This window comes from Anabrus simplex, chromosome 5 (genome assembly GCF_040414725.1).
Source record: "Anabrus simplex isolate iqAnaSimp1 chromosome 5, ASM4041472v1, whole genome shotgun sequence".
NCBI lineage: Eukaryota > Metazoa > Arthropoda > Insecta > Orthoptera > Tettigoniidae > Anabrus > Anabrus simplex.
The window spans coordinates 30,061,566-30,075,238 of record NC_090269.1 but is presented as its reverse complement, the minus strand read 5'-3'; the positions used below and the strand labels follow the sequence as shown (position 1 = coordinate 30,075,238).

Here is a 13,673-nt window from a genome sequence, read left to right as displayed (position 1 = left end):
TGATCAATTTAAGTAGGTTGTATTTTTCATTCCTCATAATATGCCCATGGTAGGCTGACTTTCTTTTCTTCATGTACACATCAACACTCGTTCCCTCCTCAGACCACGGATCTGTAACATCCTTCGGAACACTCACATCTCTAAGGCATTTATATTCTTAATAATGGTGTTACATTTCAGAGTCCATGTCTTAGTGCCGTCCAGAAGCACTGAATATACATAGCACCTGATGAAGTTGTGACTTGTCTCCAAGCTGAGGTTTCTGTCACACAGCAGATTCCTCACTTTCAGAAAGCTAGCACGACCATTTCTATTCGTACACAGTGAACCATTTCTATTCGTACACGGATCTCAATCTGGGTCTATAAGTTCTCAGTAATCCAGCTGCCAAGGTACTCGAAACTTCTGCATTTGTTCAACTGATTCCCAAGAAATGGTCTAGGAATATAAGAATGTGTGTGTTATGAGTTCTGCAAACGGCCATCACCTTGGTTGTCGGTGTTAATTTTGAGACCAAGTTTATCCCCTTCTGCTTCGGTTGTCACCTTTCTTAAATACTGGTACTATTACACCTTTACACCAATCATTAGGTACTTGCTTTTTCCTCCAGCCTATATAACCAATGTAGACCAATAGGTCCTGCTGACTATCATTTCCACACATTTCATCCATCCCTGCTGCCTTTCCTGTTTTCATTTAACAGCCATTTCCACCTCTGCCATTGCAATACCGCTCTCCATTTCTGGATCATCCTCATTTACCACTACACTTTATTCTGCATCATTTCTCACATTCAGGAGTTTATCGAAATAATCTTCCCACATATTTTTTACCTCCTCAGGGTCTGTTGTTACATTTCCACTTTCTTCCTTCACTTGATTTGTGTAGATCTTTTCTTTTCTCTTACCTTTTATAAATCCATACAACATCCTTTTTCCACCATTTACATCTTTTTCTAGCTCTAGTGTGAATCTCTCCCAACAATTTCTTCTTTCCTCATTTACCACTTCGTTACACATATTTTTAATTTCCAGATACTTAATCTTACTTCCTTCTTTCATATCTTTATTCCATTCTTGCCATGCTTTCTTCTTTTGTTTAACAACCTTCTTCACCTTTTCATTCCACCAAGGTATCTCCTTTACCTTCACTATCGCTGAAGTTCTTCCACAATCTTCTCTGCACAGCTTACAAATGTGTTTTTAAATTTGGTCCATTCTTCTTCTGCACTTCCTATTTCTGATATGGGGATGTGCTGTTTTAATTTCTCCTTAGGTCTTTTATCTTTTAATTTCTATACATTAAATCCCTCACTTTGTAGTGCTGTTACATCCATGAGCTCTTTAAGATTTATTTTCTCCACCAAAAAATATCAATAACTGTTTTTGTCCTCCTTTCACCCCAGCCATATCTAGTGTTTTGCTATTTGCTTTACGTCGCACTGACACAGATAGGTCTTATGGCAACAATGGGATAGGAAAGGCCTAGGAATGGGAAGGAAGCGGCCGTAGCCTTAATTAAGTTACAGCCCAAGCATTTGACTGGTGTGAAAATGGGAAACCAGAGAAAACCATCTTCAGGGCTACTGATAGAGGGATCCGAACCCACTATCTCCCGGATGAAAGCTCACAGCTGTGCACCCCTAACCGCACGGCCAACTAACCCGGTGCCATATCTAGTGATTTTCCTACTATTCATCATCATCATCATCATCATCATTTCCCTTTATCCAGCTGTAGCCGGGTAGGGGCAAATATGGTTCCTCTCCACTTTCTTTGGTCTTTCCACCACTCCTCCTCCAACACTGTGTCCCAGTCCAGGTTTCTTTCTATAATGCTGCGTTGGATGGTATCCTTCCATCTCAATCGTGGTCGTCCATGGCCTCTCCTTCCTTGGATTTGCATTTCCATCACCTTTTTTGGCATTCTTTCGTCGCTCATTCGCTTTATGTGCCCAAACCATCTTCTTAGTCGGCTCTTCTCTATTCTATCATTCATTTTTTCCACTCCAATTTCTTCCCGGATTTTCTCATTTCTTATTTTGTCTCTACTACTCTTCTGTATCATACTCCTCAAGAACTTCATTTCGGCTGCCTGTATTCGACTCTCATCCTTCTTTGTCACTGTCCAAGTTTCTGCTCCGTAAGTTGTTATGGGTACGTAATACATCTTGTACATAGTATCCTTTGCTTCTGTTGGCACATCTTTGTCCCATAACATGTTTCTTACACTATGATAGAAACAACTTCCAGCTTGAATCCTTTTACTAATCTCAGCATCCAGTCGAGCATTCTCCATTAATTCACTCCCCAGGTATTTAAATGTTTCCACTACTTCCAGGGGCTTGTCTGCAAGTCTAATCTGACCTTTCCCTTCTTTCTCCCCTCTAGTCATAACAAGAGTTTTACTCTTTTCTACACTTATTTTCAATCCACATTCTTCCTAAATCAAGTGTTACAATCATTCCATTTCTCTGACAAAAATCAATCAACTTATCTCCCTCACTGTTTCTTCAGACTTTCAACAGTAATTTAAAGGTCCTGAACACAGATTTAAATGTAACTTAGGTGAGTTAAGATACTTGGTCCCTTCTTCCTCACTTAATTGACTATAATATGTACAATGAAATAACCCTCATAATCAGCTACTTCAACTTCTACTTACAGACACACAACCAAATTGCAAGCTTATTTCTGTATATTTGAGATATAACATAATTTAATAAATATTTAAGATGGTCGTAACAAGTCACAAAAATTTGTCCAAGAGTATTCTTTTCATTACATTTTATACAAACGATGAGAGACTTCCTTTCAGGAAACACAAGAAAATTATTAGTTCAGGGTCTAATATTTCCAATATTTTTTACTATAGAGATGTTTATAATAGTATGAGCAAAACGCTTTCATGTCTACTACAGAGAGCGTACAGTGCTTTGCTCGATTCGTATTAAATATCCCAGTCCAAACCCAAATCAGCCCTTTCTTCTCTCAGCTGTCATGGCTAAGACTGACCGAACAATGTAAAAACTATGCTATTTCCTTCTTCCACAGTGTTCTGCAAACAAGCAAACCAGACTATCTCAGAATAGACTTTAGATAACTCTCCCCTTTAAGTAGAGTTCCCACAACGTCATCCACACAATCCCTCTTGTTCATTCCCATTCATCAACAGTAGCGCATATAACAACTCATTTATACCTACAACCATACGTTCTTGGAACTAAATTCCAGCTGAAATTAAGCGGCACAAGCAAGCCGAGAATGCTTAAAGGGAAATGTTTAATGTGGGACTCAAAACCTGTAGAAAGTACAGATATCACTAGCATAACAAAACTAATATTTAGTTCTTAATAATCAATAAGAATACAACATTATAGACGCTAAGTAAATTAATTTTAGTGATGATGTTTAACTAATGATTTACATTATTCTATAAATTGTATAACGGTGTTATATAATATGATTTGGCATAACAGTACGCTTCATACCCTGAGCCCCACCATATAAGAAAAGCAATAAAAATGATCTGCATATATCCCACTTGCGTCTCTTAAAATTCCACCAATTGCTTACGTACAGCCTTTTTACAGTACATGAATATGTTAAATGCTTCTCATGATTTTTCTGGGTGTATGAACTGAAACAGTTGGGATATGTTCACACTTGCCACATATTCTTCACACGATCTACAAAGCAGTATTTTACCATCTACTGATATCAAGCCATATTCAAATTCGCTATGCAAACGTTCTCACCAACTATTTCAATAAATTGCTTTAGCTATATGTCCTAGTTAACAGTGCATTCAGAATTAAAATTAATTAGCGATCATCTTTGTCTCTGTTCTCAACACACCCAACCACCGTACTCTTCTTCTGTTCTCTGACATGCACATGTAAAAAAATACTTACAGAGCCCTATGTAGCTCATGCAATAAGGAGTTTACCACCACATGCGGCAACCTCATACAAACTCAAGTCACCAAACCTGCAGAAGATGTTTGATTGCTGAGTACTAGAATTGCTAATTGACAGGAATTTCCATATTGTATTTTCAGTACAGCTGTCTGTTATTTTATTTTCATGTTTGACATGCTGGTAAAGAACATCAAATTCAAGCAGAAGAAGTGAGGACAAGGGCTTGCATATCTGACAAATGTGCCATGTAGGCATGAAATATTAAAACTTTGAAACATTTAAAAAAATAGGCATAAAATGTACAGTTACATTAAACCAGAAAATTTTACTTATAAACACAAAAATACACTGTATAACGAAATTAAAGGTATTAAGATAGAACTTGAAAATGGGTAATGCACTGCACTTGTAACTACTGCCACAACGGAATATAAATTTCTACAAACCTTTATTTGTCGCCCCCTGAAGAGAGACTCGTCCATAGCCATTGCTGTTTGCACAGATTCCCTTTCAGCAAATTCAATGTATGCAAACCCTTTAGGATGTCCATCGTATTTGTTACAAAGAATTGTTACACGATTTATTGAACCACAGCCATGAAAATGCTGTTCCAGCTCTTCAGCAGTTGCACCATAATCAACCTGAAAAGCAAAACAATTTTGAATAATGAATTCATAGCAGTTCAGCAGCTTGAAATACATAAGCCAAGGCATAATATTCCTTATATTTTCCCTTCACAGAAAGCACGGATAACAAACAGAGCATTCATGCATGCACATAAATTACAGACATAAATTTGTGTGTGTTTTGTTATTGTTAACACTGGATCACACACAATGATTTATGCAACAGTTGTCAATTTTGAAAAGATAATGGTGTTTGTGTTTTTGCTGTTTTTATACATTACTAGTTATTGGCTGCAGCTCTGCTTGTATATGTTCAACAATTGTTAATAAATAACATCATCGACATGCAGGTCCGTGTTGACCTGTTCACATAACAGCAACAGTATTTCGGCATACTTGAACTGAAAGTCCCTTCTAATTCGAAAGTGAAGTGCTACCACACAAATTTTGTTTTAACAAGAGTTCAAACAATGTAGCCGGACGTCCTGAGACAACATGGAAACAAAGTGCTGAGGCTGCCATAAGGAAAAGTGAAGTATCATTAGATCTGGTGCAAGAACGGTCATATTCTCATTAAAATTATAACTGTTTATTAAATAGCCACCTATTCAATAGAATAAAAAAAATATATAAAATATAAATAAATAAAGGTATAAACATGAAAATAGATGTGAATTAATGAGGCATTCCCAGGCATCTTAAAAACTTAAAACTTGGTACCAGATAATCTGATGACCTCTGGATGCCTAGAAAAATTAAAAAATCTCAATATTCCCTGAGAGGTCCACGCTCGGGGAGGATTCAAATTTGGGGCTCAGCATAATAACTCAGTCGGATATATTTATCCAAGATGACAACATATAAGTTTCATGGACTTAAAAGTTTCCTGAAAGTCCTAAGTTTTATCCCCCTCATCCCCCCCCCCCCCCAAATCAAGATGGTGGCACAATCTGTCAGATGAGCTGGAAAATTGAAATTTGGCGAAATAATAGCTTTTAGCCTGTAAACAACTGAAAAATTCCAAGATGTTAACTTTTTTAACTTTTTATTATTTGAGGAGATGCTGAAGTGCCAGAATGTTGTCCCACAGGAGTTCTTTTAGATGCCAGTAAATCTACAGACACAAGGCTGACATATCTGAGCACCTTCAAATACCACTGGACTGAGCCAAGATCAAACCTGCCAAATTAAAGTCAGAAGGCCAGCTCGTCAAGCAGATGTGTTGGTGTTGATGAAGATGGAATAAGAACGCTAACAGTGTTTTAGAGAGTGATATTGAAGGCAGGGATGTTTGCAACGACGAAATAGACCCTGAAGTCTTAGTTCAAGTTTTAGTGATGCGTATAATAGTGCTGATGACACGAAAAGTGATACAAATAATGACGGTGGGCCACAAGTTCGTACCTTGGCACAGACTAACTTGACTGACTGGAACTGGACCATAAGTGACAATAACCCTGTTGTACACAAGTTTAGCAAATACAGCGTAATTAGTGATAACTTATTGAAAAAGTCTTCAAGAAAGAAAGCTCTGTCAGTTACAACCCCGTCCTCCTGCATCCATTCAGTGTGATTTGTGTGGGCGTATGTTTTATGCCATAATTGGGCTGTTTAATCAGTGCAAACACATTCATAAACTCAGATGATCTGCTCACCTTACGCAGGAAGAAGTTATATATACTCAGAGTTACAGCCGATGTATTGAAAAAGCCTGATACACAGCCACCACCTGAACTCTCACTTTTTTGTGAATACATGAACCTTTTGTTTGAAAAAATATCTGACAAGACAAATGCGTATGCAGCAAGACAGCTGAGCAATCCTGACAAAAAAAGGGTGAAAGACGATGACAAAGGGTTTAAGACTACACCTGACGAAATTCGGCCATATCTTGTGTTTAGTTATACTAATGTCACAGATGTGAAAATCAAGAATTCAGTTATACTGGAGTATAAACAAGTGTATAGACACTAATATTTATCATGAAACGACGAGCAAAGGAAGACTCATTATCATTTCATGACCTTTTCCATTTTGTTGACGGCAAATGAGTCGAAAGTAGTGACAAACTGAGGAAGATTAGACCTATAATACAACATTTCTGTTTCAAATTTTCTGAATTATATTTATCTTCACAAGACACTGCTCTAAATGAAAGTCTAATGAAGTTCAGAGGCATATGTCCAGTACAACAAGTCTAAACGTATAAGGTTTTGAATTTAAAATTTACAAAATTTGTAAATTTAGTTATGGCTACTGTCCATGCTGAAAAGCCTCTTCCTCTTCACTTTTATTGAATTCTACATTCATTTTATTCCAAATTATCAGTGAAGAGGGGTTTCTCCTCTGGTTTGGAGGAAAAATTTGCCTCCAAGTCAGATAGATTTTTCCGCCGCCAGTGTAGTGAATTAATATTTTCCGACTCATCAGGTACTCCTAGCAAACAGATTAGTAAAAGGGCATAGTTTTTGTCGCAAACCAGTAATTAGCGGAATGGAATGTTACCTGCTCTGTTGACCAAGGTCAGCTGTGGCGGGGTAGAAAGGGGTAGGGGTGGATAATCTTGCCTCAGTTCTCTTCAGCGAGTTTCAAATAAACCTGCAACTCAGCGCTTACTGCCTTTGGTTACTTTGACTTCTGGCAAGTCCTCACAGTTCAGTAAAGAATTGTGTGTTGTTTTTGTATCTGCAAACATTCCGCTGTATAAACCCAACAGCCCGAAATGACGTGGATTTTTGGAAAAACATACGAATCAAGAAATACCAGACGAATCAACTTTATGCAAGAATTACTTGCCACAGTATTACGAAGACATATTAAACAAATCGGAAACTTGCGGGAAGAAGATATGGGTGTCAATCGACGAAACTTCAGATGCTATGGGGCGTTATATAGCCAACGTTGTGATCGGAACTTTAGACGTGCGTACACCAGGTGAAATATTTTTATTGACTACCGAAGTGTTAGAAAAGACCAAATATTCTACCATATAAAATTGTTTGATAGTGCTATGTTTCTCCTGTGGCCGGAGGGCATCAAACATGACGATGTAGTTTTATTTTGAACTGATGCTGCGCCGTATATGATATGAGCATCTAATTCATTGAAGGCACTCTATTCTAAAATGGTCCATGTTACATGCCCTGCCCATGGATTGCACAGAGTCTGAAGAAGTAAGGGCTCTTTACCCCAGTGTAGACAGGCTTATAGCGAACGTTAAGAAAGTTTTCTTAAAAACAACCTCGTGAGTCGCACATTTCAGAGCTGAAGCTCCAGACATTGCATTACCTCCACAACCTACCATAACATGCTGGGGCACATGGATAAACGTATGTATTATTGCGAACACTACAAGTTGTGAAGGAAATAGTGCGGAGTTTTAACAGTGAAGAAGCTGCAGCAATAAAAATTTCCTAGGACATGCTATCTGAACCAAACATTGAAAGTAGTTTGGCATTCATAAAATCGAATTTCGCCTTATCAACAGCAACAATCACATTGTTGGAGAAAATAGGCGAAGAAATGGTTGATTCCATTTCGTTAATCAACCGGGTGGAAACTAGTCTTAGCAACAATCGTGGTGTAATTGCTGCGGATATTGCATCAAAACTGAAAAAAGTGTTGGACAAAAACACCGGGTATAAAATATTATACACAACCTCAGACATGCTTCTGGTGAAAACTACTGCATGGTTTGGAATGAGGAGAATTTAGCAGCAAACAACCTTCCTCACTTCAAGTACGCTCTGATCACATCGGTTGATGCTGAACGCAGCTTTTCGAGATACAAAAACTTGTTGACTGATAAACGCAGATCATTTACATTTGGCAACATCAGAATGTCATTTGTAGTGCAGTGCAACTCAGACTAAAGTGAACATAAACCTTTTGTTAAGTGCTAGATATCTATTTGATTGACTTTTCAGTTTGAGCTTGAGATTTCATTTTTGAAATGTTGGTGACTTTATTATTATAAGATCATTTTCTCCATTTTAAAGTGCATTTTTCAAATTTTTAGGTCATTTATGAAAGTCATTTAGAAAATTTTAAGTGCATTTTAAAAACTTTTTTAAGGCATCAACATCTGGGCCCTAGTTATTACGCATCACTAAAGACACATATAGAGACCAGTTCAACAATTTATTTTTTTTTGCTAGGGGCTTTACGTCGCGCCGACACAGATAGGTCTTATGGCGACGATGGGATAGGAAAGGCCTAGGAGTTGGAAGGAAGCAGCCGTGGCCTTAATTAAGGTACAGCCCCAGCACTTGCCTGGTGTGAAAATGGGAAACCACGGAAAACCATTTTCAGGGCTGCCGATAGTGGGATTCGAACCTACTATCTCCCGGATGCAAGCTCACAGCCGGGCGCCTCTACGCGCACGGCCAACTCGCCCGGTAACAATATTTAACCCACTGCCTTGCAATGATAGAAATTGCAGTCATTTTCCGCGGGTTCCCATAAATGCAATGACGGAAATTTCCGTCCACTCTCTTTATTGCTTTGTTGAGGTTTCCAAGGATACACATTGATATATCTTTGCAATCCCAACATGTCTACGAGATGTTGGTAATCTTATTTCAGCTATCTTTGCCCTTCAGCTACGTATTTCGCCGCCAAAGAGTCTAAATATGATCGAGAAAATTGCCACGTAAACCTTTAGTGAAGGTAAAGTCAACGTCATGGCCGAGTTGGATGAAGCTCGAATATAACGTTTTTGGAGGAAAGCGATGTCAGTGACTGTTTTTCCGATGAAAGTGATACTGAATTACCTTCGAGTGACGTTAGCATTAGTAATTCTGAAAAATTAGATGCCATTATTGAAGTAAATGAAGATGGGGATGCAGGTGGGCGTGTGCATAACCTACAAGACTGAAAGTGTACACAAACAGACAATGTACCAATAGTTTTTCTTCTGCTGAAAGAAGGTATTGATGCGGTTTGTCAGTCTTGTATTTATTATTATTATTATTATTATTATTATTCCTAACTAATGAGCGCAATTAAACTCATTTAGTTGATGTCGTTGCCTTTTCCTTCTCCCAAAATCTCTTCATCTTCTCACTGTGGCTTTTCTTGCGAGGTTTGCTATGACTGCAGAGGAAAAGATCCCAAGGGAAAGAACAGGGGTGAATCCCGCTATGAATGTAATAAGTGTAAGGTGGCAATGCATGTATATGAGTGTTTTAAATCTACCACACTGTGTTGAACTATTGTTAGAATGTGAACTGTGTTTCAGCGTGTTGACTTGCTGTAGCAAAAGTGTTCTCTTTGAAGCCAGATTAAATCGCAATCAATGTATTTTAATTTCAAGAAAAATTGCAGTCCAATGGGTTAATACCTTCTACTCTATTACAATTTTCTTGTTATTTATTAATTATATATTAATTTTTTATGTAGCACATGGCTTTTAGCGCCAGGAGTGTCTGAAGACATGTTAGGCTTGCCTAATGCAAGTCTTTTCATTTGACACCCATGGGCAACCTGCGTGTCTGGATGAGAAATTACTACAAAAAACAAGGGAGAGAGAGGGTGAAACATAGCCTACTCCTAGACATCATATTGTATAGGCTTTTCGTCTTGTGCCGTGTCAAGAAAATAAAGTGAACTTCTTAACGTTTCGCAGAAACTATGCTCTGCGTCCTCAGAAGAATTCTCGACTGTCCACGAAAAAGGCTTCTTAAACAATGACACACTTTTGAATTTGGAACGTTATAATAGAAGTAGAAGTGGAAATGGTACATTCATTCACCACCAGATGGCCCCCAGGATGTGGCACAACGCTAGCGTTCGAAGCGGAAGCTGACCGAACTATCACAATCAGACTAATTTTTTTTCTTTTTACTATTGGCTTTACGTCGCACCGACACAGATGGGTCTTATGGCAACGATGGGTCAGGAAAGGGCTTGGACTGGGAAGGAAACGGCCGTGGCCTTAATTAAGGTACAGTCCCAGCATTTGCCTGGCGTGAAAATGGGAAACCATCTTCAGGGCTGCCGATAGTGGGGCTCGAACCCACAATCTCCCAAATACCGGATACTGGCCGCACTTAAGCGAGTGCAGCTATCGAGCTTGGTCACAATCAGACTAAGCGGTTCACATAACGTGTTTGCATAACATATGACAGGTGTAAGACATAGACAAAAGCCTGGAATGAAACATCTGGCAACGAGGAACATACGAATTTGGAAAAAAAAACCACTGAGACGAAATAACAATAGTGAAGGGGCAGGGAAGGGAACTTCCTGCGTAAATTCTTAATGGCTGGCAACCAAGTATTACTTAATTGATAGCTGGTGTCCGTGTTGAAAATGTTAGGATTTATACGTATTTCCACAGCTTCCCGTATAATCCTGGACCTGTAGTGTCTAGTGTGGGTAAGAGCTCGAAAATCTTGGAACATGACATCATGACCCGACGGCAGAGCGTGCTCAGCCATTGCCGATTTGTCAGGTTGGTTCAGACGAACATGAACGTAATATTGAGACGAATTAAAGGACTAGCAGAGTTTGCATTATCAATGCTATCTTTGCCCTGGTCAAATGCAGAGATGGAATGGTTGTTCAGTCAAATGAACGTAGTAAAAATCAAAATTAGAAATAGGATGGGGACTGACTTATTGCAGTCAATCTTGGTGGTTAGAGCTGGATTAAGATGGCTTAGTAAATGTTGTCATGATTTAAAACTGCGCCAACAAGTGTTGAAACAAATCGGGACAGTACAAGGCTACAAAGGAACATCTGCAGGAGCTTCAACATCTATAGCCATTCAGAAAACGAAGATGGATGTGCAGAAGTATTCATTGTTTAGTTCTGGTACGTGTTCAATGATTTTTTCTCTGCTGTAACAGCTCTGTGGGGCCTTACGCTATAAATATAAATGATATTAAGGGGTACAGCGAGTGAGAAAAAAAAAATCAGTGGGTTTTATGTTCAATTCAATGTTTTTTGTGAGTGTGTTTTGTAGCTTTATTCATGTTAGTGTTGGCAACACTGGGTGTGGCTGTATAATTTACAGTGCTACAACTACAGTGTGAAAATGTTTCCCAATAAACGTGGTTGGAAACACTCTGGAAGCTCCAGAGCATCAGCTCTCATACACTACATTATGGATTAAGAAACAAAGTTACGTATGGAAAAGAAGAATATATTTGACTCTTCTCTGATTCCAGCTTCTCACAAAATAAAAATTCTGCAATGGTGGCCACATTAATGAGGATAATTGAGAAGTCGAAGACTTCTAGGAACATACTACAGTATTTTCTCATCAGAGGTCACAGTTATTTAACACCAGATCTTTGGGAATACTGAAAAGGAGTATAGATGCTTAGATACAATAACTGTACTTTCTCAGTATACCGACATTCTTGGAAAATATGGCAAATTTAGTCCCTAGCTAAGATTGGAAGACTGCCTGGCTCTATGGCTAAATGGTTTAGCGTGCTGGCCTTTGGTCACAGGGGTCCATTGGTTAATTTCGCTGGCACAGGGGCTGGGTGTGTGTGTTGTCTCTATCATCATTTCATCCTCATCACGACGTGCAGGTCGCCTACGGGCATCAAATCAAAAGACCTGCATCTGGCGAGCTGAACTTGTCCTCGGACACTCCCGGCACTAAAAGCCATACACCATTTCATTGGAAAACTTAACTAGAAAACCACATCTTCAACTCAAGAATAAGCTGCCATTTAACTCGGTGAGATACGTGTGCTTTGGCTTCTCAAAGATGGAAGTTCACGTGAAGACGACATATACAGGATCTGTGATTCAGGTGGAAACATTGAAAAAAGGAGTAAGAACACTGAAAAATATGGAGAACACATTGAAGATTAAACTGAGAAAGCACGTCAGCCAAAAGAAAAATGCTGATATTAAGAAGTTGATGGAATATTTTGACAGAGCATCAGAGGAAGCCAAGATGTTTTACCACGGCGTGTTCAACAAGTATGCACAGAACGACGACAACGACAACACTGAAGCAGAATATCAAGCAGAATATCCATACTAGTTCTTGAAATTTCATAATTCTGTGTTTGTGTTATGCTGTGGAAATAAGTATTGATTTGTGATTGTTTCCCAAGAATCTGAACATATTTTTCTAATGGCAGAATAAGTTTAAAATAAGATTCTGAAAGATACGGATCCAGAGTACTATGACAAAATCATTATTCTTCATAAATAACTTTAATGAAATAAATGTTAATTAAATTAATTCTCTTTTAAAATGTTCAAAATGTTAAAAAAAATACTAATTTAATTTTCATGTAGAATATATTAATAAATTTCTAGGATCTGTACAAAACTCTCTATCTGCATTTATCATTAAGTTTCCATTAATTATACCCTACGTTTCATCTATTACATTCTAATGAATCACCAATGACTTTGAAGACAAACAGTATTTTGTAATTGTATACTTTGTCCTTGTGGTAGCCTCACCATGGGGAAATTGTATTAATTTAATTAATTAATAGCACTAATTTTAGCACAAACACACTGATATTATGTAAAAAAAAAAATCCCAAAATACATTCGTCTATTCCATTCTAAGATTCAAATAAGTCATTACATACATATATGTCATATATTATTTTTAAAAATTCATCATTATATGGGTGTATTAAAAAATCCAGCTGACCTGAAAAGCAAGTTTTTTGTAGATTTTTTGTGAAAACGACCCTCAATTATCCCAATCCCTAATTCATCTTCCTCAATGAATATTTGCCCAAACTTGTCCCCTTGAATTCCAATGTCATCTTCATATTATGATCTTTACTATCTTTAAAAACTCCACTCATGCTTATTCGTCTACTAATGCCATTCCAATCCATCTCTACACCGACAGCTCAGAACATACCGCTTATTGCAGTTTACAGTCAGTACTGGAGTGTTCTCCCCAGAAATTTTCGTCAACTGGGTGTCAGGAATGAGTAGCTGGGCAGAGAATACAATGTAAAAAATGAATATGATAAATTTCAATTTATTCCCCTCAGCGCACTGACAATTATATTAGACAGGTAAACATTAACTGCAAAATTGAACTACTTTAGTGTTGTCACACAGAAGACAGAGCATTTTAAACTTCTAGTTTTCTACTGCTCGATCATAATCACTCGGTTGCTGTGGTGT

The 13,673-nt window shown here is 38.0% G+C and overlaps 1 protein-coding gene across 4 annotated transcripts in view; it reads right to left on the bottom strand.

Annotated features, from left to right (window-relative positions):
* Positions 1-13,673, bottom strand: part of Pabp2 (poly(A) binding protein nuclear 1) — a 234,591-nt gene that overhangs the window by 110,245 nt on the left and 110,673 nt on the right. For all 4 annotated transcript variants that reach the window (XM_067147924.2, XM_067147927.2, XM_067147925.2 and 1 more), the window contains one exon: positions 4,365-4,559. In XM_067147924.2, coding sequence (XP_067004025.1) covers positions 4,365-4,559 — 195 coding nt within the window. The remainder of the gene's footprint in view (positions 1-4,364; positions 4,560-13,673) is intronic.